This window comes from Marmota marmota, unplaced genomic scaffold (genome assembly GCF_001458135.2).
Source record: "Marmota marmota marmota unplaced genomic scaffold, marMar, whole genome shotgun sequence".
In the NCBI taxonomy this organism is placed as follows: Eukaryota; Metazoa; Chordata; class Mammalia; order Rodentia; family Sciuridae; genus Marmota; species Marmota marmota.
In genome coordinates, this window is record NW_026000222.1 from 3,475,197 (window position 1) to 3,499,553 (window position 24,357).

General features: G+C 46.8%; 1 protein-coding gene across 2 annotated transcripts in view; it reads right to left on the minus strand.

Annotated features, from left to right (window-relative positions):
- Positions 1-1,560: 1,560 nt before the first annotated feature.
- Usp10 (ubiquitin specific peptidase 10) overlaps positions 1,561-24,357 on the minus strand; it is a 42,063-nt gene continuing 19,266 nt past the window's right edge. Inside the window, exons 4-13 of one of the 2 annotated variants that reach the window (XM_015496278.2) lie at positions 20,170-20,261; positions 19,533-19,642; positions 18,921-18,976; positions 18,609-18,712; positions 15,936-16,035; positions 14,218-14,395; positions 10,919-11,084; positions 7,104-7,248; positions 4,918-4,983; positions 1,561-2,572 (exon numbers count right to left, since the gene is read on the minus strand). In XM_015496278.2, the coding sequence (XP_015351764.2) occupies positions 2,385-2,572; positions 4,918-4,983; positions 7,104-7,248; positions 10,919-11,084; positions 14,218-14,395; positions 15,936-16,035; positions 18,609-18,712; positions 18,921-18,976; positions 19,533-19,642; positions 20,170-20,261 (1,205 nt within the window). In that variant the 3' untranslated portion in view covers positions 1,561-2,384. The remainder of the gene's footprint in view (positions 2,573-4,917; positions 4,984-7,103; positions 7,249-10,918; positions 11,085-14,217; positions 14,396-15,935; positions 16,036-18,608; positions 18,713-18,920; positions 18,977-19,532; positions 19,643-20,169; positions 20,262-24,357) is intronic. The other variant, XM_048792589.1, reaches the window with a different exon arrangement.

Below are 24,357 nucleotides of genomic sequence, written 5' to 3' on the forward strand. Positions count from 1 at the left end.
GGACAATACAAAACCAAAAGTAACTATATCTCCATCCTAAGTGCGACCTTAAGCACTTAAAGGGATGCTGTGCTGAAGCTGATGCCCTGAAATGGTACCCAGAGGCAGGGCCCGAGGGTGTTGGGATTAGACGGAGGTGGGGGCCAGGGTGGGACGAGGGTCCTTGTGAGAGGAGACCAGAGCTCACCCTGCCGTAGGAGCACATAGCAAGAACACTGAGCTGCAGAAGTTCGACCTTGAACTTCAGGCTCCATGAGAAACAGAGCTGTTGTCAGCTTTTTACACTTTGACGCTTGTTAAAGCAACCCAAATCCAGGCCAGGGACATGCAGTGCTAACACAGACACAGGAAGGTGACAGGAGACTCCTTTGTTGGCTACCAGGTGACGGTCACAAGAGACAGTGACCTTAGGAATAGATGCAGCATCCCAAGCTACAAGTGGACTAAGACACCTGGATGTCCCGATGGACATAATCCATAGCATCTTGAAAGAGACTCTCAATCCTCAAAGGGACTCCCTTTCCCATGCTTCACAACCCATCTTGGGCTTACAAGCAGACACTATCATGATAATTTTCAGATTGGCAGGAAGCCAAGAAAGATATTTCAGGGGAAATTTTCTTATCTGCGGACACAGGATGCATTTGCAGAACTGGGTACAGGTCTGGGCGCCCAACCCACTTCAAGCAGGCCTCTTCTTCCACTGCCTGAAAAGGCACTCCACCAGACCCGCCATGGAACACCCAGCAACAAGGCCACTTCTCTTGACCGACTTAGGACAGAGAGGGCCCTAGGCACAGGAGGAGTCTGTGAGCGGTTCAAGTAGCCCCATCTAGAACTTGACTCAATGCCATGGAGTCAGGCTCTGCTTCATCGTTGGCTAGGTCTTTGTGGGTGTGGGTTGCTCCCCGCAATGCTAACTGGCTGCCAAACTCCATGTGTTCCGTAGGAATCGTACATTATTCTAACAAGAAGCTAATTAGATTGTAATTCAGCCAAGCAAATCAGAATGGGGTTATGACTGGGTAAACAGGCCAAGCGGGTGACGTCAGTACTGTAATTTTACAGGGTAAGCTCTTTTCCCTCAAAGAACAGCACCAAGCCATGGGAACACCAGGCAGTAAAGGAAGAGATGGAGAAGGGCTCAGCCACACGAGAACCACTTCTCTGTGGATCTGGCACATTTCTAAGAGTTGTCTTCACAGGGCATGGGGCAGGAGCCCTTGCCACCAGCCTCTCCCTGGCATGTGCTCTCTTCTCTTGCAGGCACCTGAGGGTGGTGCTGGGAGGTGCTGCTGAGCTGCTCAGCCTCCATTTAAACCACCATTTGGTGTACCTGGAAACTGCTGGGATACAGTACCAATGTGTATGTGTGTGTGTGTGTGGGGGGGGGGGCGTGTACCAGGACCTCCCTTTTCCAGCTAACTGGGATTCTAGGACCTCAGTGGCCCACATCCACAGCTCGGCTGGTGGCAGGGTTTCCTGTAGCCGGCAGGTGCAGCTGTGCCCCACGAACGCGTCACTGAAAAAGGTCTTTGCATTCAAAGAAACACAGGCAGCTTTAAACCAACTTTGTGATTTTTATTGATGGGCGAAACTTTATACTCCTAGGTGTCACTAAACTGTGTACAAGTGGGGACGCGGCGGTACAGAGGAGCGACAGCAGAGCCGACAGAGCAGACTCGGGACGCAGCCTTGTGTTTGCCCTTCTTCATCACGGGTACACAGAAGCATGAATGCAATTTGGAATCTTTTAATGGCAATAAGGTTACAATCACCCATCTATGCAGACTAGCATCTTAACTCCAAATGTTGATCGCAATGTGTACGTAAGCAGTTTCTCATCGCACAATTATTAAAATGTACTTTTCCTGTTAGGAACCAGCAACTTATTTTTTATGTTTATTTTTCTTCTGAAGTAAGAACTATTTTCTTCTCCAATAACTAGCTCATTTTTATCAAAAACTAAAGGGTGGGGGAGGAAAGTGTAATGGATTAAAAAATTTATTTTTTAAGGAAAGATAAAATTCATTTTTCACAAATTTACAAGGTTGCTGGTGCAGAATTTATTCTACTAAGCAATTAGACTGGGAATCAAATGCAAGTTTCCCTTTCTTAGGAATCAGCATTATTTCAGAAATATGGGTTTTTGTGTATTCTTAAATCAAGTGACAGTCTGTTTCAACCAAATGATTTTGATTTGGAAGTTAGAAGTCAACATAAAACTACACTGCGCACAAACCCCAAGGCATCTCCTTTTCATTCGAGCCCATTTTCGCAAAAAGGAGAAAGTTTCTCTCTAAAGAGCCACTAAAGAGAGGCAGGAAGTTAGTGAGACTGGTGTTCTAAAAGCGGGCATCAGGCACACACACACGCACAGAGGGTCACAGCAGGTCCACTCGGCGGTAATACAGGAGGTAGGCTGTGCGCTCAGCAGCTGGTTTCACCACCTGGTACTGGGTGACCACCTTGACCGTCTGGTCGTCGATGCGCAGCCAGCCATTCAGGCCAATCTGGAAGACGTCCGTAGTGTAATGGCCTCCGGTCGCGCTGCTGCCATGATGATAGACCACTGCAAGAGAGCAGCAGGCACTGTTAGAGGCAGCCCCTGTCCTGGGATGTCCATGGGAGAGGGGGAACTGAGAGCAGTGTTATAAAGCTCAAACAACGTGAATGATTTATAATACAAAGTTGCACATAGCTTCAAGGCAAGGGTAAGAGTAAGGCAAGACAGATCTCGTGTTGGGGCCTGTATCCACACGTAACCTGTCACTATGTGTGGATGATACCACATGTGTAAGACACCTGTCTTGCACACTATCACATTATACACACACATTTTAGTAGCATATTTAAAACACCTAACACCTCACAAAGACACCTCCCACAGAGCCTCAGCAGCCACACAACCCATCCCTAGGCCTGTATTTATGTTTTTAAAGAATCCTGTAGTTCAACCATGAAGTCTTAGTCAAAGGCCTAGACAAGCTGGGTGAGGTGACGCACACCTGTAATCCCAGCAGTTCGGGAGGCTGAGGCAGGATTGCAGGTTCAAAGCCAGCCGCAGCAACTCAGGGAGACCCTGTCTCTAAATAAAATATAAAATATAAAAAAAGGGCTGGGATGTGGCTCAGTGGTTAAGCGCCTCTGGGTTCAACCCCTGGAACAAAACAAACCAAAGAAGCCTAGACCAACGTAAATGTTGGGCAAGGTGGTGAGGACAGCGAAGACAGTCACAGGACATGGGCTCCCCCTCCTGTGAGGCAGGGCGGAGAATGCCCATTCAGCTGGAGACATCAGGCTGGGTGAAGGATGGCCTGCCAAATTCTGGACAGGAAGAGCAGTGTGGACTGCTAAGCTGTGTTCCCCCAACAGTGGTCCAAAGGCATAGCCACGGGCAGGCGCAGTCTCATTGGCAGGAAATGTCAGCACTGAACAACCCAAACATCTCGGGCTCCAGCGGCAGCTGTCACGTCTGGGTGCTGAATGAATGTAGAAGGCCCAGGTCCACTCTGGGCTAGGAACGGTTGCTGGGAGGACAATGCTTAGAGTTGGAGGACAGAGCTACTAAAGGGGTGGATTCTGTCACTGGCCAGACTCTTTGGCTCTGCAGTCAGAAACAGGTAAACAGCCAATAAAGGTCCCAGCTTATTCTTGTGCACAAGTCACAGGACACAAGCATGTCTCTTAGGCCCCAAATTCTCTTTGGAATTTTTGTCCTGAATTTTGACCTTGAAGACCAGTAGTTTTGTTTTCAAAGTAACCAACCAAGTCAGTAGAATTTGAAGAACCTGAGGGTTTAATTAATCCATACTTCCCATAAGACACCTCCACTCTAAATAAAAGTTCAGGAGGATTGTACTCCATACATCCCAGCTTCTTAAGGTAGCAGTCCAGGTAACTAATGTGTAACACATCACTTAGCCCAGGAGAGCCCACTGTCAGAGGCAGAACAGAGACCCAGGTTTTTTTTTTTTTTTTGAAAAGCTTTTACTTTTTGAGAGTTCACTTCTTGAGAATGCATACATATTCACATTGAGGCACCTGACCCAGAGACAAAGAATTCTCCACCCTGCCCCTGACTACCAACCTTCCCTTGCAAGGGTCTCAAGCGGGTAGATGCAGAGAAAAGGCAGAGAAAAGGCAAAGAAGGTCCACTAGGACCTCAGTGCAGGCTCCAAGGAGCCAGGCTGGCCATAGAACCAGGCTGGTTGGCTGCAGAGCCGCAGAGTGCCCACCAGACCTCAGAACTTCCACTCGCAGGCAAGGGAAGGAGACTGCACACACCCATGAGAGAAGGCACCTACTGCCACTTTCACTAGGGCCCAACAGGTCAGGGAGGGGCTGTGATCAGATGTTTTGAGGAGGAGGGGAAAGCAAAACCAAACAAACAAAACCCAACACAACAACAAAGCACGGGAGACACGGGAGACAAGGGAGACAGAGAGAGCGGGTACCTTCCAGTGTGGCCAGATCCTTGGCCCTGGATATGGCTCATCAAACCCTTAAAACCTCAGGAGTGACTGAGGCAGACAGATGGGAAACCCTGCTGAGCCCCTCCAGGGATGGGGTGTGCCATTCACCCTCTCGGACCTCACTGTGGGGAGGCTGGAGGCCCAGGAGCCGGGGAGGTACCATATACAGGAGGGTCCAGGGACGCCAGGGTGGGACACATCTCTTAACCCAGGAGAGTGACCAGCCGATACAGAGGCTCCACTGCCGGTCACCCCACCTCGCTGGCAGCTGAAGTTCACTCTGCCTTGAAGACAGAGGCATTCGCTTCAGGACCATCTCCCTAGGGCTCCCTGCCCACAGAGTAGAGCACACTCTGCAAGAGTGATGGCACACGGAAGGGAGCCTGGGGATAAAGGCTCCACCACTGCTCCAACAAGCAAGGGACAGCAAAACAGCACTTACCTGCAAAGAGCCTATAGGTTCTGTGGCATTTAAAATTCTTATTTTTAACTCCTGGAGAAAGCAGTTCTGAAAAACAAAACATCAACAGCTCCAATCCACAAAAGCACTTAGAGGTTCAGAGTAACAAAAGCCAAGGGCTAGGACAGTCTCTACCCAACAAGCCAGCAGCAGGGCGGAGAGCAGAGCTCTGCCCTTAGTGGACCAGGAGGGGAACCAGCGTGCAGGGCAGGGAGGAGTACAGGCCCAGCCCACCTGCGAGCTGCCCGAGCAAGCCCAGAACCACAAGGCTCAGGTTGGACGCCTCTTGCAAACAGATGCTCTAAAAAACTGCACAAGAAAAATGCTGTCCACTCAAAAGCAAGCTCACCAAAACAGTCCTGGGAAACCCAAGAATCAGAACATTTCATAAGTGAGTCACATCAAACTCTAACCATGTGAGGCCACTATGCTTCCCTGAGCCTGTGCCTTTCTTCAGGTTCAACTCCCAGGCAGGAGCACTTAGGGCCAGGAGGAGCCCATTCCAGGAGGCACTCTCGGCAGCCACTGTGCCTCCTCTCCTACCCCACCCCACCCCCACCCCAGCAAGATCCTCTGGCCCCCAGTGATGTCATTTCTCTTTCTACAAAGGATTTGAGGTGGGAGCAGATACAAAACCACATGTAATAAGCAAGGAGAGAGGTGCAATCAGCTTAGTCAGGAATGCCCCCAGGGCACAGTGGTACACGCCTGGAGTCCAGCAGCTTAGGAGGCTAAGGCAGAGCTCGGGAATTCGAGGCTGTCTTTGGCAACACAATGAGACCTCCAAGGAAGAGCAACAGAGAGAGGAAGACAGAAGCAGAAACACAGAAAGAAAGAGAAAGGAAGAAGAGCAAAAGAGACCCAGAGGAAGAAAAAGGAAAGAAACAGAAGGCAAGCCACCTGCTAGCACAGGCGGCTCCCGGGCAGGTGAAGGTCAAGGCGCCTCCTGTGCCGGGGCTGCCTCCCAGGTTCCTAGACAAGGCAGATTGGAAGGGGACCCATCATGCCTTGCTGGCATCTCTCCTCCCTCTGGTCTCCAGATCAGAAGCCACACTGCTGGAGAGGGTGGAGGCAGCTGTGAAGCAGAGGGTGGAGGGACAGGGGACTGGCTGCAGCCCCACTCTGAGCTAGAGTCCCTAACAGAAGGTGCCATGTTGTCCTTGGGCACCAAGGGCGCGACTACACGTGGCACCTGGCTGTGAGGAGACTCCAGGTGTGTCAGGCAGGTGGGAAAGAGCATGAGCTTCCTCAGCCAATGCTGCTAAGGCACCCGCCTCTGCTTCCCAGACTTTGGGACATGCCGACTCCTCAGGGTACCATTCTAACTTTCAATGTTGTACAAGACATTTTCACAAATTCTGAAGCATCGACAAAAGCTTTCCCTCAAGGGGTGCACTCAGCTGTCCTGCCGAGGCTTTAATCCAGGGCTCTTCTAAGTGGCTTTCTGAATGTGCTGAGCCCTGTTACCTGGGGGACTCATGGTCAAGGAGTTCACAAAGCTAACACACGCATCACTGCAACCAGAGGGAGTCCCACTGCCATCCAACCTCGCTGCTCAACACAGCTGTGGGTACTTACTTTGATGGACAAAGGCTCCGTTTTTCTCATCTAGTAAACCATATGGCTTACTCATTTCTGCCTGTTTTTACTTTTATTCTGTAGCGGCACTGGGGCCTGAACCCAGGGTCTCACACATGCTAGGCAAACGCTCTACTAATGAGTTATATCCCCAGTCCTTGGCCTCTATTTTTAAAAAGCCATTTTAAAAAAATATATATATCTTAGTTGTAGATGGACACAATACCTTTATTTATTTTTCTTTATGTGGTGCTGAAAATTGAACCCAAGGCCTCACACATGCAAGGCAAGCTTTCTACCACTGAGCCATAACCCCAGCCCTTTTAAAAAGCCATTTTTGTGACAATTTTAATATTAAAATCAAGAGGGGCTGAGGATGTAGCTCCGTTGCAGAGCACTTGCCTAGAATGTCTGGAGGGCCTGAGTTCTATTCCCAGCACCATACACAACACTCAAAACGTATGTAATATGACATATGTGTATGTCAAGAAATTTGAAATTTAAAACAGCCAAGAAAGTGTCCTTCATCTTGACATAACCCCCTATCACAAAATGTGGTGCTGGCCGCTCTGGGAGCACCTCAGCATTACCTTTGCTGATCTCCAGGTCCACAGGATAGTCGATGTTTTTGATCAACTTCTGACACCCGCCAGTCTTCTCATAAACAAATCGTTTCAGATGCAAGACAAGGACAGGAGGGAGCTTTTCCAGAGTCACTCTCCGACTTATCTCAACCTGGGACACAGAACACACCAGGACACCCGTCCTGTCCGACTGGGGGCAGCACATGTCTTCACCAGCACCCAATAGCAGGGCTCCACGACCCTTCCTGCCCCAGCCCTGCAGCCCATCTGCGACTGCCAAGGGAAGTTCTGCACTGTGGCAGGCAGCCTGGATTCAGATGTGTTGACCTGGTTTTTCATAATTCTCAGTGTCATGATCTGGATTTGGAATGTCCCCTAAAGGCTCACAGGTCAGGGGCTTGGTCCCCAGTGCAGCAGTGTCCACACATGGGCTTCTGGGAAGTGCCTGGATCATGAGGCTCTGACCTGTCCGTGGACTAACACTCTTGATGATATTTCTGGGAGGGGGTGGACACTAGGAGGCAGGGCCTAGATACAGGCCGCAGCAGGTCCCTGAGGGTATGCCCTGGAAGCGTTTATCTTCTCTTCCGGCTCCTTCCCAGTCCACTCAATGCATGTGGTCTCGACAACACTGATGTCAGTTCTTTCAGTTCAATGTTTTCAAAAACCCTAAAGCCATTTATCCTAACCATCAATTTCATAATATTTTGGTTTTATCAATTAATATGCCCCTGACATATTTTTATGGATCCAAAGAATGCTCCTTTTAAATAAGCTAGATTTTTATTTTGGGTTTTTGGTGCTGGGGATCGAACCCAAGGATGCTTTACCACAAAGCTAAACCCCCAGCCTGTTTTAATTCTGGGACAAGGTCTCATGAGGTGGCCACTTTGGGCTTGCAGTCCTCCTGCCTTGACCTCCCAAACTGCTGGGATCATAAGCAATGAGCCACAGAGCCCAGCATAAAGCTAAATTTTCTTTAACCAGTTGTGTTTTCACTTTACCATTCACTATACTTACAAACTCTTTAATATTTCCTATTATTTTCTTCGAGAATACTCTGACAAATTTTTTTTTTTAAAAAAAAAGCATCCAAGAGGTAACAACATAGTAAGAAAAACAAACCTGTCAGAGGACTGTACACATGTCAGATGTGGAGGTGTCCTCTGAAAGCAAGCTCAAGAGCCATCGCTGGTTGGACTGAGTGACCTCCCAGGCTCCTCCTGCGTATGTTCCCCCTGGTAAGATTCCAGGTGGAGAAACTACCTCACACTTCCCCACATCGCACTGTGCCTGATAGTGAGCATCTCTGGGCCCAGCAATTACCTATGAGCCAACAAAGGTGGGGCACTGCTGACAGTTCACCCTGGAGATCAGTTCTGTGAGGTTCCAGGTCCCCACCTGTGGATGGAAGGCCCAGATGACCTCTTAGGGTGCCCTTCAGTGCTTAGTGTCATTTGGAAGCTCTCAGTGACTCACTGAACACCTGAAATTCTTAATATGCATTTTGGGTTTCCAGACAAACTAAGGCACAATTTCCAATTAACCACATAGCCAGGCATTTTCTATATAGCGATTGTTTTTCAATGGATCTATACTTCCTATACTCTAACAGAGGAAGGAAAAAACCACCTTTCACCTAAAATCCAATAAAATTAAAATTGGGCTTTTATCTGCAGGATGTGTGTTTGTGCTGGGTTCAAGCCCAGGTCCTCGGTATGCCGGCTGCACGCTAGGCAGGGGCTCCAGCACAGAGGTACACCCTCAACACCAAATCTGATATATATATAAACATTCGTCAGTTGTCAATGGACCTTTATTTTATTTATGTATATGTGGTGCTGAGGATCGAACCTAGTGCCTCACATGCTAGACAAGCACTCTATCACTGAGCCCCAGCCCCAGCCCTAAATCTGGTATTTTTAAAAGGAAATTTTAAAACAGTCACATTCAAAAAAATGCATTCTTTGCTTTGTATACATATTTCCATACAAGTCATCCAAAAAGCCTCCCCTGCTCACACGCCTGCTCTTCTGGAAGCTCCTGACTGTGTGGGCAACACCACAGAGCCACAACAGGGTGCAGCACTCCTCTTTATCCTGAGGCTCCTCCCAATGACTGCTCTCCCAAAGTACCCCCGCCCCCTCCCCCCAAGCAACAGGCTGACCACTGCTTGTCCCCAAGCCTGCACAGCCCTGGTCCTGATCAGTGTTCAACTGCAGCACAATAAGAGTACAGAAGGCACATTACGCAAAGATCTTTCCTGGGCTACCCAGGCAGAGGCTCAAGAACTCCCAGAAGGACCAGTGGCCCAATACAGCCATCACTGGCTCACAGAAGAGACTGAGGAAAGTGGCAAGAGCAGCCAGATACATGGTCCACCTCTGGAGTCACAGCTGCCATGGACTGGGCCAAGCTGATGAAGCCACCCACAGCCAGACACAAATACCCAGCCCGCTCTCTCTTCCATGGGCTCCTCCACCAGACTCTCACCTTACCCAGGTATCTGTCTGGTGCCTAGCTCTTTTATTTTTAAAACGAAATTGCAGATCAGAAGCAAATCAGAAAACCTGAGAATGGGGCCTAACTTCTGCAGATCCCTTGACAATGTGGTTTAGTCAATCCAAAGGAGGAGTAAAGGTCTCCAAGGTCTCCTTTGCTCTTTTTTACTCAGCACACAGGTGCAGGAAAAGGACAATGAGGAGAGAGGGGTCGACCTTACAGCTACCACACACTGCCTACCCACACACGGTTTCACAGGAACATCCGGTGGCTTACTCCAACCCTTCAACAAAGCCGGCGTTCACCTCGACACATGACTATGAACTCACTGCCACACTCTTTAAGAAACGGGGAAGGCCTTCTCTACTGTGGAGCAGAAAACAGGGAAAGAGAGAGAAGAACCAGGAAGCTCTGCCTTGCTCGACAGCTGACAGAAAGCACTGAGCAGTAAGCGGCTACTCCTAACTCACCAAGATGAAAAAGGTAAAAACTGTGCTGTGCACCATGAACATAAGGCAGCCCTGCGGGAGGCAGCACTGACCCTGTGACACCTGCTCAGACGGCCAGACATGCAACACAGCGCTAGACCTAAGACCCAAAGGAGATTATCAGCTTGTGCCACACAATTTAGAGCCAAGAGGTGGCTAGGATCATCCGTTTCACCACTCCATCCTTCTTCTTCTTCTTCTTTTTTTTGTACCAGGGATTGAATCCAGGGGCCACATCCCCAGCCCTTTTTTATAATGTATTTTTTTTTTAATAATATAAAAATATTATCTAGAGACCGGGTCTTGCTGAGTTGCCTAGGGCTTAGCTAAGGTGCTGAGACTGGCTGGCCTTGAACTCACGATCCTCCTGCTTTAGGCTAGCAAGCTGCTGGGGTTACAGGCATTTTTATTTACTTTTGATACTGCAGATTAAAACCAGGAGCACTTAACCACTGAGCTATGTCCCTAGCCCTCCCCCACCCTGCTGCCTTTTTAAAAGTATTTATTTTTTAGTTGCAGTTGGACAGAATACCTTCATTTATTTTTATGTGGTACTGAGGATTGAACCGAGGGCCCCACACGTGCAAGGCAAGCGCTCCACCACGGAGCCACAACCCCGGGCCCCTAACCCTTTTTATTGTGAGAAAGTGTCTCCCTAGGTTGCTGTGGCTGGCTTTGAACCTGCAACAGGCATGTGCCACCACAACCGCTCCATTCTTAAAAAGTGCAAATTTTCAATACAAAAAATTTAAGCAACTGATCTGAGAGGCAGAATTCAAATCCACTTCCCCTCATTCCTAATTCTGCATTCTTCTTCAACTATGAACATACCTCTTGTTTGGTTTTTGTAGTATAACCTTGGACAGACTCTCTGGCCACCAAGCTTTCCAGTGCATCCTGAACTGTGCGTATCTTGTCAGACTGGATATCCAACTGCAATGTGAAGAATGGCTGCAGAGTGGCAGATTCTTTTGAACTCTGCTGGTAGACCACAGACCTAATAATTGAAAGCAAAAAAAAAAAAAAAAAAAAAGTAAGAGCCCACTCCTTGCCACTTTCTCTTAAGATTGACCACCAGGAAAGGAGAATAAGCACTGAAAATCAGATTACTCAGTTATCACTTTTAGGAGATTAGAGAGCACAGAAAAGCTAAAAGTACACTGAACTTATAAATGACTCAACACCCCATGCTAGGTGTCAGTACCCAAGCCTAGCCTTGCTCCAGCACTCAGGAAGGACACCCATCTCCTCTTCCAACTCTCCACCTCCATGCCACACTGCTACTCCAAGTGCTGCTCAGTAAGCGTGACCGACCATCTTGCCTGGCCTCAAACTGCAGACACTTTTCATTTTCTCAGAGCTGCTCTAATAGAGGAAATTCCAAGGTGAGCAATATTTTAATAGCATATTTCCCCTGAAAGATGACACACAGAAGGGGAGCAGGGTGTGGAAGATAAAACCAAGTTGCATTCCAAGAAGACAGACTTCCTCCCTTCCAAGAAAGGCTCCAATTCCATCTGGTTTTTCTTTGGTGGTTTTTCTAAGTTTTTCTGAGAAGAAATCGGACATTCAGCCCATCTCCCATTTAGGCTCAGCAATGAAACAGCCCAGGAGTCACCATAGGGGAGTCTCTTCTGCAGTCAGAGTGACTGGTTCATGAAGGGATGAACTGAGTTGACAGTCTCCCTAGACTGCCCAGGAAGACCCACGGAGAGCAAGCTGAAGGCTGCTCCATCCAGGGTTTATCACACACTGCCACACTCTTCCAGAGCTGAGGGACAGCAGCTCTCTGGGCTCAAGAAAAGAACAGTGGAGACACCAGTGAGGAGAGCTGGTAAAGCAGTCAAGAGGTGGCTGCCTTCTTGACACAAAGAGCCTGTATTTTGTGTCCCCCCCCACCAAAAAAGGGTGGGGGTGGGGCTTGGAAAAGGGCTGATCTTCCTGGGGAAGCTGAAAGCACCGGGAACAAGGCTGAATTTTAGAGGAGAATCTCTCTCTCAACTGGTCTGAAGAATCATGCTGAATGGTGGCTTAAGACTTCCTAAATTATAGGATTCTTTATCTTTGCTTTATCATTTTTCTAAAAAGAAACAAAGACCGCACGCACCTAAGCTGGGGCTGGCAGCCAGGCCACCATTCAGCCACGCCAGCAGCTGCATCATGGTGGGTTCTGGCATGTCCAGTTATTATCCTTAGACACATTTGGGATCTCTGGGTATGGTGGCCTTCTATGGCCTTGCAATTTTGATACTCCACCTCTGCACCAAAAAGCGGAGGGATGGGGGCACTTGTTGCCCCCCCTTGAGCTGTCCCCTTGTCTGTGTCCTTGAGAGAGCATCCCCAAAGTGCTAACACCATGCTGCTGGCTGGTGGAACAGAAGGCAGTCACCCTCCCTGAAGATTGCCATGCTGGATCTCTGTCCCCTCAACCTGTCAACACAGGACATCCCAGGACGTGTCTGCCAAGATGAATCGTGGCAGCAACAGTCAGTGTGCAGCATTCCCCAGAACACACATGACCACACAGCTCCACAGACTCCAGAACACCCAAAGAGAAGGGCCTGCAGCTTCGCTTCAGTGCTGGACATGGCCACGTGACTGGCTCAAAGCCCAGTTCCAGACAGGACAGAGACCAGCTTCTGAGGGCATCGCTGCAGACGTTTTGAGGTTCTTTATTAACCTGTTGAAAGCTGCTAAACCCAGAGTAAAAGACTAGACCAACTCCTGACACCTTGAAAAGCTGCTGCTTTTTCTGATACTCAACATGGGGACAACACAGCCAAAGTCTCACTAAGTATACCCTGCAAGGCCTTCCGGAAGACCCTTACTGACAACAGGCCCTTAGAGCACTGCTGATGAGGGAATCTGCCTGGACACAGACATGTCAGGCCCACACAATGTGGCGGTAAAAGGCTCTAATGCAAGTAAACGAAAACCTTTCAGAAGGACGTCAAGAATGAACAGCAAGCTGGTTAAGGGAAATGGCACTGAGCTAGGGTCATGGATCCTCCTCTGTGTGACAGTATCTCCCTCCACTCCTTCACTTCTAGCTCACATGGTCTGATGTCTAAACTCCTCCAACCCATTCACAACCAGCGCCAATATAAAGAATCAACCTACATGTCCGTCCAAGGATGAATGGTTAAAAAACCGTGGTGTGCACACACAACAGAATATTACTCGGCCTTAAGAAAGGGGATCCTGTCTGGGACCGGGGCTCAGTGGTAGAGCTCTTGCCTGGCACATGTGAGGCACTAGGTTTGATCCCCAGCACCATATAAATAAATAAAGTGTTGTGTTTATCCACAACTAAAAATATTTTTTAAAAAGAGGGGAGGGGGGGTGGGGAGCTCCTGCTACCTGCCAAAACATGGATGGACCTGGAGAACATTATGCCAAGTAAAATAAGCTGAACACAGAAAGGAAAATACTGTATGCTCATACTATCTCTGGAATCTATTTTTTTAAAAAGGTCAAATATACAGAGACAGAGATTACCAGGGGCAGGGGCAGAAAAGGAGATGGGAGATGCAGCCAGGAAGTACAAACCAGTAGATCTGCAGGGTGAGCAAGACAAAGACCTGACAGGTCTTTAAGGGCTGCAGTGAATGGGGTGACTGTGTCCAGGAGCTTTGCTACATGAGTGGACTGCAGTTGTTCTTGCCACGACAACAAAGGATGAACTATGTGAGACAAGGGATATGTTAACTTACATGTCTATGGTAATCATTTTACTATCCATATTTTATAACAAATATATTTTTACATCAAATAATAAATAAATAAGTAGGTAAAGCACCTCCAATAAGGTACATGAATTTCTCTTAATGAAACAAATAGCTCAGTCAGTTTGCTCTTCTCTTACTATGTGGTAGTGAGCAGCTACACCTGATTGACAGACAGGCCAGCCCTCTGGGGACAGTGCCCTACAGAAGGGCCCAGTAAGCAGGAGGACAGCACTGGAGGCTGACAGGGAGGCACTCAGAAGGACAAGCAAAGAGCAGGCAGGAAGTATAAAAGCAAACCACGGATTGCAAAACGCGCCAGGACAGTTCTCACACCTCCCTGATAGCAAAAACGATGAAACCCTGAAATAGACAAACACTAAATTTTTCCAGAAAATCATAAACCTGATGTGTCCACCAAAAATGCCAGTGATTGGAGTCTGAACAAAATCCGCCTGGCGGGTGACAGAAGACTTGTTCCTGGGGCCCACTTGCTCCCATTCATCCTCGCTTCCTCCACCTCGCTCCTCCTGCTCCTCCTCATCTGCCAAGTGGCTTCTGGGCCCATTGGAGACTGTGAGTTCTGGAAAGGAGAGGGTTTGCTTAGGCTACGGGTTATAGCACCAGAAATAAAGAAAGGTTCTATGTGAAGCACCTGAACAGACCTGCCAATTGTAGTTTTAAAAATAAAATCAGGGTGTATCTACCTCAAGAGTCACAACAGCCAAACGCAACACGTGCAGCTTCATGGATTTACCATGTTGTGGACTGCATTAACTACTGTGAAAGAGGTTCTTGGGACAACTGGAGAAATCTGCAGGCATGCTGGAAAGCAGATAGAATTTGTAATCGCCGTTGGTTTTTTCATGAGAGTAGGGGCTGTGGATATGTAGGAAAGACTCTTATCCTGGGATTGAGTGCTTCAGCACTGAGGAGCAAATTAAACTATTATTTGCCCCTTGACTTTAAATCATTCAGGAAAAACGTAAACAGTGTGTGCAAGCACACGCATGCTCATGCCGAGAAAGGTAAACAATGATATATTAATGACTGCAGACTCCAGCAGTCGTGCAGCTACTTATCAAGGTACTCTTTCTGATTTTCTGCATGCTTGATCATTTTCCTAATTAAAAGTATAGGACAGGGGCTGGGATTGTGCCTCAGTGGTAAAGCCCTTGCCTAGCACGTGTGAGGCACTAGGTTTAATCCCCAGCACCACATTAAAAAACCTAAATAAACAAAATTGAGGTATTGTGTCCATCTAAAACTAAAAATACATTTAAAAAAAAAAGTCTAGGACGGGGGCTGGGGTTATAGCTCAGCAACAGAGTGCTTGCCTTGCACATGTGGGCACTGGGTTGATCCTCAGCATCGCATAAAAACAAAAAGATATTATGTCTATCTTAAAAAAAAAATCTTAAAAACAAAAAAAAGTATAGAACAATAGCAGAGGTTTGAGCGAAATTTTAATTTATCTAAATATAATTATCAATGGTATATAAAAGACAACATAAAATAACTAGTTATCTTTTGGGGGAATGGGTACCAGGGATTGAACTCAGGGGCACTTGACCACTGAGCCACATCTCCAGCCCTATTTTGTATTTTATTTAGAGACAGGGTCTCACTGAATTGCTTAGTGCCTTGCTATTGCTGAGGCTGGCTTTGAACTCGTGATCCTCCTGCCTCAGCCTCCTGAGTCGCTGGGATTACAGGCGTGTACCACCACACCAAGCTTAACTAGCTATCTTAATAAGAAAAAAAAGTGACTTTTGGCAGGTCCATGGCTGTTAGGAGGGATGAGGCAGCTTAACCCTGGAGTATGCATAATTTGTTTAAAAATGCATCCTGGGGCTGGGCAGGTAGCTCAGAGGTAGAGTGTTTGCCAGCATGCATGGGGCCCTGGTTCAATTCCCAGCACAGTTAAAAAAAAAAAAAAAAAATCAGGGTTGGGCTTGTGACTCAGTAGTGAGGCACTTGCCTCATGAGACACTGGGTTCGACTGTCAGCACAGCATATAAATAAATGAACTAAATAAAGGTCTATTAACAACTAAAAAATATTTTAAAACATTCTTAGGAAAATATCCTCACACATTTAGTAGGAGAAAGACCATGACCTACTTTCATCATTTGGTGAGAGAAGCTTCTTGAGGCTCAGCATTTCCTCATGGAGTCCATTCAGAATGAAGCCCAAGTATTCCTCGGCATCTTCCTGTCGACCCTGGAAGGGAAGCAGGAGCACATCACCCTCAGGTGGCTGCTGTTCAGGCCTACAGTGTCCAAAGACCTGCATATTCAAACTATGCCTCTGCTGACAACTTCAAGATTAAATATAAAAGGAGTTTCAAAAATTGACATATGAGTTTTTCTTTGGGTAGCTGAGATCCCATGGGGCAGGATGGAAGGAAAACAGATTAAATACTTATCTCTAGAACTAACAGGAATTTTTATATTCTTATTTATGTTTTTCTCTATTTTTTTTACAGTAGATCATCTTATCATCTTATAGTAAAAAGAGGTTATTTTAAAGTTGCATTTTTGCTTAAATGAAATGTAAGACCAAAAATAAGGTGTCTAGGGCCATATCACTGGCTGAGCACATCATATTACTAGGGCCATATATATATATAAAGGTGTCTATCACTTACTCCAGACAGCCTACGCATCTGTTTCTTTCTGATGAGCAACTAACTCTGAGAAAGGACTCCAATCATACACAAAAACTGGTACTGACTCAGAGAGAGAGTTGGCTATTGTATGCAGATACACACATCAGCAAGACACTTATGGGTGAGGCATACAATGTGGTCACACCTTAGTTTTACAATCCAATGCCGGCTTTGTGTGTTCTGTGATTTATCAGGATTGGTTCCCACTGCCTAGCCCATGGGTCTGCAAGCTCTTCTGCATCAAGTCTCTGGGAAGACTGTACTTGGGTTTGCCCACTCTCTCCAAACAGACCACAAGACCCAGGCAGCACTGCTGTGCCAGCACACTCTGCTGTGTTCAACAAAGGGCAAAATGGGCACCGCCCACGGGTCAGTAGCACAAACGGCTGGCTGTGCTCCCTGGAGAGGCCTGTTTGCCAGGCTGGCCCCTGGATGATGTCTGGGAACTTCAGTTTCAGAAAGATTCCCACTATCCCAAGTCCCGAGAAGGAAAGGGCCTAGCTTCTGTGCAAGTAACATGGTTTATGCTGAGCAGCTGTTTTCCTTCTGACCCCAGCATGCGTCCCTGGGAGACTACAGTCCCATGTGTCATTACAGTTTGATGGCAGAGGAATTAAAAACATGCTGTGTAAAGGTTCTGGGCAAGAAGCCGGGGAATCCCTCCAGACCGTGTCCTTTTCCTTTCCTGACCTTGCTCAGAAGCCTTCGATGGCAAATAAAGCATAAACACAAGCATACCAGCTTCTGAGACTGAGTCCTGCCAGCAAGTCAGCAAACCTGAGCAAGGGTGGCCTTGGGGACCTTGACATATTCAGTATTAATGAAACTTCAAAATGATGTTTTTGTTCATTACCATTACTTCTAAGCACAATCCTAAAGGGATTCAGCTCAGGAAACCCTCCCTGAGTAACCCCCTCTACCTCTGCCTCCACCTAAGCTACCCCTCCCCTGCTTCCACAGCAGCTGTATGCCATCTCCTCTCTGTATTTACCTGTTTAGTTTGTTAGGAATCTGACTCCCACCCTGGATGGTGAGCTCTTTTAGGGCAGTGGGTATGCTTTATTGCATTTCTGCATCCCCAACAAACATTATGTACATTTTCATCACGGGGAAACAGAAATGCAAGCCAATACCAAAAGCTGTATTGCGGGTGTTTTTTTAAAAAATATCTTTATTTTATTTTTTATGCAGTGCTGAGGATAGAACCCAGTGCCTCAAGCATGCCAGGCGAGTGCTCTACCTCTGAGCCACAACCCCAGTCCTGTATTGGGGGTATTTTAAAAGCTTAAAATTCTGTGCTGCCTCCGGTGGTTTCCACTACCCTGCCCTGGACACTCACCCTTCTCCAAAGCAATGCAGCTTTAATTGGACTTGATTCAGTTTGGACAGCAATTTCTCATCTGTGCACAAGTTTTCCCAAGCATCATCTCAACCACACACATACTGATTCACCACCACAAACTTGGTCAGGGAAGAAGTGTTCCAGTTAACTGTGCTAAGGGTACCCCTGATTCACTCTCAATAGCTGTCAGCGCCATTGATAAGGCCTCTTTGTAAGACACACGATAAAAAAATTTTAGGTTTATAGCTCAGTGGTGGAGCACCGGGCATAAATGAGGCCCTTGGTTAAATTCCTAGCACTGCAAAACCAAACAAAAAAATCCTTTTTTTTTTTTTTTTAAAGGTAAAAGAGTCAGGGACCTCGACAGCTGCTGAAGCCTGAGTATGTTGAAGACAGACGCTCTCCTGCACACTGCCACCATCCAGGCCCAATACACTCTACTCTACCCAGAAGGCAGTCAGTGCAGTGGCTAAGCCAGCTGTCTTGAGAGCCCAGCTCAGCCATGCACAGCTGTTTGACCATGGACAGTGGCTTTAGCTCTGTCAGCTGCTAACAAGGAAATGATAACACTGCTTAACTCACAGAAAGCCAATGCAGTCAGTACTGGGAACAGCACTCGGTACACAGTGAAGGCCTCCTGACATGGGTGGTGGTCACTCTCTCAATGTAACACACAGCTGACTCCACCACAATGCAGACCTAGCCCTGATACCACCACATGACAGCACTGGGGTGCAAGGGCAGCAAAGGCAGCACTGGGCATCAGATCTACAGGCCCCAGACCTTTTCAGACAGGCTCGACTTGATCACCGTCAGGAGTCTATAAATGTACGTGGGCTCAAAGGCAGCTCCAGGGCGAATGTCCCTCACGACTTTATCCCCAAGAGCTGCAATGGAAACAGGACACCAAGTTTCAAAACCAAAAGGACATCACAAATCCAAACCATCATAACTCCCCACCTCCCCACTGGCCAGAGGTTAAGAACAGCACAGGTGTGGCCACCTGCATTTACAAAGACATCTTCTTCTCAGCAAGACTGAATTTACCAAACGCCCCCAACAGGCAGCATCTCAGAAGTCCTGGCCTCTACTCACCTTGCCGGGGCTTTGGAGGTACTGGCATGTTAGTGAATTCATTCATCAGCCGAACACTAAATATGGAGAAAGGAGAAAGTGAAGCGATACATTTTTTTGCAAAAGACATACTTATGGTCCGAGGTTGAGGCTCAGTGGTAGAGCACTTGCCTAGCATGTGTGAGGCACTAGGGTCGATTCTCAGCACCACATAAAGTAAATAAATAAAATAAAATATCCATTAACAACTAAATATATATATATATATATATAAAGACATACTAAAGAGCCTTGATGGCTAAAGAGTATTAGGATAAATATTAGTACAACGTTAATTAGGATAAATATAGCAGGCCTTAGGTAATCAATGTTAATGATGATAACAAATCTCTTCTTCATCTTTTTTATATACATGTTTTATAAATTTTAAGTGATATTTTAAACTGGTAAAACAAAAATGTTTTCTACTAAATCTTAAGAAAACATAATGTTCCATTCATAATCAGATTAAAAAAACCAGAACTACAGGACTCATTTGTAGGAAATCAAGAACTCTGCTCGACTATTCAAATTCTAACAATGGAAGGGGGGAACACCCCACCCCTTAACTGTATTTTCCAACACCTTACTTACAAGCTGTCTATCATGGGCGTTGACGTACAAGGCCTTTGCACTTTTGAGTACAGAGGAAGGAACTTCATCAGGTGATACATCGGAGGGCAAGCGACCAACGCCTGCAGGGTCTAAACATTGGCAGTAAGGAAACGTAAAGGAAATGAACCGGCAAATTTCCTAAAAGCACATTAAACACGAGAGCATATAAAAATAAACCGAGGATATTGAGCTACTTAGATAGGTCAACACAAAAAGGCACAGACCAAATAATACTGAGGAAAACTGTCTTGTGATCTTACAGAGTGACCTACCATGCAGTCAGGTTCACATTCAGAAACCTGATTCAACCAAGACCATCAGGTCAGTTAGAACAAAATTTGCTGTACTAAGTAGTCACTCTGCCTACTATTTGGGGCCATTACATGAGATTAACACTTGCCTGACTCTGTCATTCACAAGTCAACAAATTCTCTTTTTGGCAGCAGTGGAGAAGCTAGAGTCAGGAATAACCCTGAAAGCAAGGTAGGCAGACTAGCAATGAACCAAGTTTTCAGATTCAAAATTTGGTTTTCATGGAAGCTGCATTAAGTAAATGCACTTTAAGAAGAGACCACTGCAGGAAGTCCACCCCGGGGACAGTGTCCAAGAAGGATACAGCATTAATGTAGCACCAGTTTCCTTTATTGATCAGCCCACGGGGTTGCAATGACACTGGTTTATGTATCAGGGTTACATTCTCCAGTAACTCTGAAAGAGCGAGAAGCACATTTAAGAAATTAATGACACCTAGTGAATAACATTTAGATCTATTCATATGCTCTAGTCCATGGAAGTGTTGAAAATCCCTTCAACAGAACACATATCTGATGGAAACTCATATTGTGGGAACTTATACATCAAGTATAGTATTTAATGATTAAAACTAGTCTCAATATTCCCCCCAGTACTCATAGGAATGTAACCAGGAAGCACAAGAAATACCTTTTTTTAAATGAGAAACAGAAAAAAAATTAAATATACTACATCAGCATCAGAGGAAGATTTAGAAGCTACAGGCTTTTTTTTTTTTCCTTCAAAGCTGACAGCCAGGCATGCCTCATGAATAACAAGGTCCCTTGGACACTAGATACAAAGCATTTAGGTGTGGAATCCAAATCTCCGCCTCTGAAGCCCAGCACCTAGTGCCATGCACACTGCACCAAGGTGCCTGGTGGCAGCTTGGAGAGCCAGGGCGCTCCTGTCAGAAGAACCGTGCTCTGCCACCTACACTGTATTCTTCATCACGGGCCCACCTGCATGACTGCTGTGCATACTGCAATTCCTTACTCCATTTATAAGCAAGCTTCTGAGCCTCAGATTCCCCCTGATGCCATGCTTTTTCAGTCCTAAGAAAGTCATGAATGCCATCTTTATACAATAAGCCACAAAAAATGCTTTGAAACAAGACAAGGTCTCCCCATGTCCCATTACAACTCCTGTAACAGCAACGGCTGCAATTTATGGACACCTTTTAAGTCAGCATGCTCTTTTCAACTCACACATGCTGACTGGATGGACTTCACCCTTAGTGATCCCAGAGTGCCAGCACTATCCCTTTTTCACTATAAAGAAACTAATAACGCTAAGAAAATTTAAGTAACTTGCCTATGACCTCACAAGATCTAGGTAGTGTGCCCATGGCCTGGATTCCATGATCTGTGGCCACAGGGCACTGCCTCCTTTACTTTTAATTGCATGAAAGGAAAGAAAAATCAATGCACACAAATTGACATTAGCATTTATTTAAGGCAACACACAAAGAAAAATTGCTCAAAAAACAGCTGCACTGGCAGGTCCCAGAATTATGCATAAGTCAAATGCACATGCACAATTCAAACGTCAACACACACATCTCATTTCCTCCTTCCCTTTTCCTCTACCTGAGGAAGCACAGGGAACAAGTTTCAAGTAGCTCTCCCATAATAAAAGTAAAACATGCAGGTTCAAGAGAACCCAAGAGTGTCTTTTCAACTAGACTAAGCTTGTAAAGTTCTTCTCACCTCTCTTACTACAGGGTGACAGTCAGTTACAGAACTGAACCCCAAGACCACATGTGGTGACACCCAGCACAGATGGTACCTGTCATCTGGGGGACACCATGCTGGAAGCTTTATCTACATTATTTATAATCATCATAACAACACTGCCCTCGAGGCACCACTATAATCCCCACTTTACAGATGAAAAAACTAAGGTCATGTTACTGGACCAAGCTGTAAAACCTGGCTCTACCTGATTCAGTGGCCAATCTCTTTCTTCCTCTCCAATATGCACTGTGCTCCACTTAAAAATCCCTTTTACTTTGAGGTTTCAGACACTCTTCCTACGGCTTCAGATGTACTTAAGAGTAGATTTTTACACTGTTTTCATCAAATTACCACAGCAGGTAAGCATTTCTAGTGTGTGCCACAGCACAGCAATGAGTCAATAATTGCTTTGCCCAAACCTGTGCGTTTCCAGGCACACATCGATACTCTAATGCAATGGCACAATGTCTTAAAGCAGCATCATACCCCAAAATCTTTGGCATAGTATTCCTACACCTAATAACAATTGCATAAGTTTTTATGTAACCATAAGACTCAAGGTGAGCAGTCTTCCTACCACAGGAGCCTTCATTAAAAAAACACCCTGCCTTTTGCTGATGACTAAGCGGACCCTGGCTGAGCCCCACCTGGCCCAGAAGACTGAGTGGCAGCCCTGTTCTAGGACAGCTCATAGTCCAGTGACAAAAGGGACTTGGACTCCCAGCTATAGTCCTACAGCAGGCTCAGCTGGTCAGGGCTGGGGGATGATGCTTTGTGCTGTATACGGACTGTAGAAGCACTGGGGAGGCCAGTCAGGGGCTGACGGCTGCACATGGAAGCTGTAGAGGAACAGAGACAGACACCAGCAGTCAGTCATTGGGGGTGGGGGTGGGGTGGTCCCATGTTCCCCAGGAGGACACAACAGGACAAGCAAGTTGTGTTCTGTTTGTGTGGTAAGGAGAGAGCAAGTTCAGTCCTAGAGGTGGACAGAAGGAACATCACCACCCGCAGTGCTTTACACACACAGCCTAGGGAGTCACCTATCTATACTCCCACAAACACACACTCAAGCCCCTAGGGTTCAGGGCAGGGAGTGTACATTCTGATGCAAGAGGAACAATGGCTCCCATGCCAAAGTGGAGAGAGTCAGTGGGAGCACTAGGCGGAGGCCTGGCTGGGCAGTGGCACCAGACCACAGGAAGGAATGAGGACGGGGCATACACTGGTGTTCTGAGAGGGAGATGAACCTTCTATTTTTATGATGACATGAGAGGTAAAGGTGTAAGAGGAGGTGGGGAGGGCTTGAAGACACTCGCTCTTCTTCAGCAGACACTGATGGGAAACAGAAGGAACCAACCCAGACGAGGTACCCAGATCTGTCTGAAACTTCCCTCCCACATCAAACCTGATTACAAATGATCGACAGTCCTCTGAATTCAAGAGTTTCAGCTCAAAACAAGAAAACCCCACTAATGACAAAGCTAACTCTGCCTCCAAAGGGAGGCGAGGTGCCAACAGGTTGAGGAGTGGCTGCACTAAGCCCACCTGGGAACAGGCTGCTTTCAGGTTCTCAAGTGAGCTGTGGCCCACTCTACCTGAATGCTGGAGGCTGTGACCCTAGAGCCCAACAGGACCTCAGAACACACCCAGCCTGGAGCCAACTGCAGCTGATTGCTTGCCAGCATTGACTTGGGAAGCCATGTATACATGTCAGACAGAACCTGTTGGTTTCTATATCAACCCTTCCCTCAAATCAATGCCAATTTATGGTTTGCTTAATCTAAGGAGATAAAAGCCCCTTCCCTGGTTCTCTTCCATGGTATCAAGTTCAAGTCTTTTAGCATCACCTAGTGGTTTGTTCAAGAACTGCAACCAACAGAGCATTCCACAAGGACACATACCTGCAATATCTAAAGAGCAAAGACTGAAACATGTTGTACAACCAAAAGGACATTCCGTACAGCTTCTTTCAAGTTTTTAACATCCTTTCAAAGAGTCCTCTGATACAATGGTTTGTATGTTTTTGCATTTTTGGTACTGGGAATTGAACCCAGGAACACTTTACCACTGAGCTACATCTTCAGCCCTTTTTATTTTTTACTTTGAGACAGGGTTTCACTAAGTTGTTTAGGGTCTCACCAAATTTCTGAAGCTGGCCTCAAACTTGCGATCCTCTAGTTTCGGCCTCCAGAGTCACTGGAATTATAAGGCGAGCACCATCCACGCCCAAAGTGCAGAACAAATTTTTACAGATGGAAAACGAGATATTGGCATTCTACATTTTCTTAATGCTTATTTTTACTCCTCCAAACTTTTTCTCTAGTGATAGATCTTTTATAAACTAAAATACGGTGTCAATCTGTTATTAGCATCTTCTAATGACCTTAAAATGTGATTCTCTAGATGTTGTGCCTGAAAACAGTCCCCACTGAAGGCCCGGAAGGCTGTCCACGTGGCTCTCCAAGCAACAGAGACAGCTCTCTGTCCTGAATTAGTGGCAGCTGGACACTACTCCAGAACAAAACCTCACACTTACTGCTCAACAGGGTCTTCCCTGTCCAAGGTAACAGCGCCCAGTGGCTTTTGTGGTCCCCAGTCTCCAATCTGCTACTGCGACCCCTCCTGGTTGCAGAAGGCTGCCTTCCCTGTGCCCTTCCCGCCCAAGGTAGGTGATCACTCCCCCGAACCCCTCTCATCTGTGCCTTGGGCTGCCCTCTAGGCAGGAAAATCACTGCCTGCTGGCCCAGACTGCCTGGCACACAGTGTGGGGCAGCAGT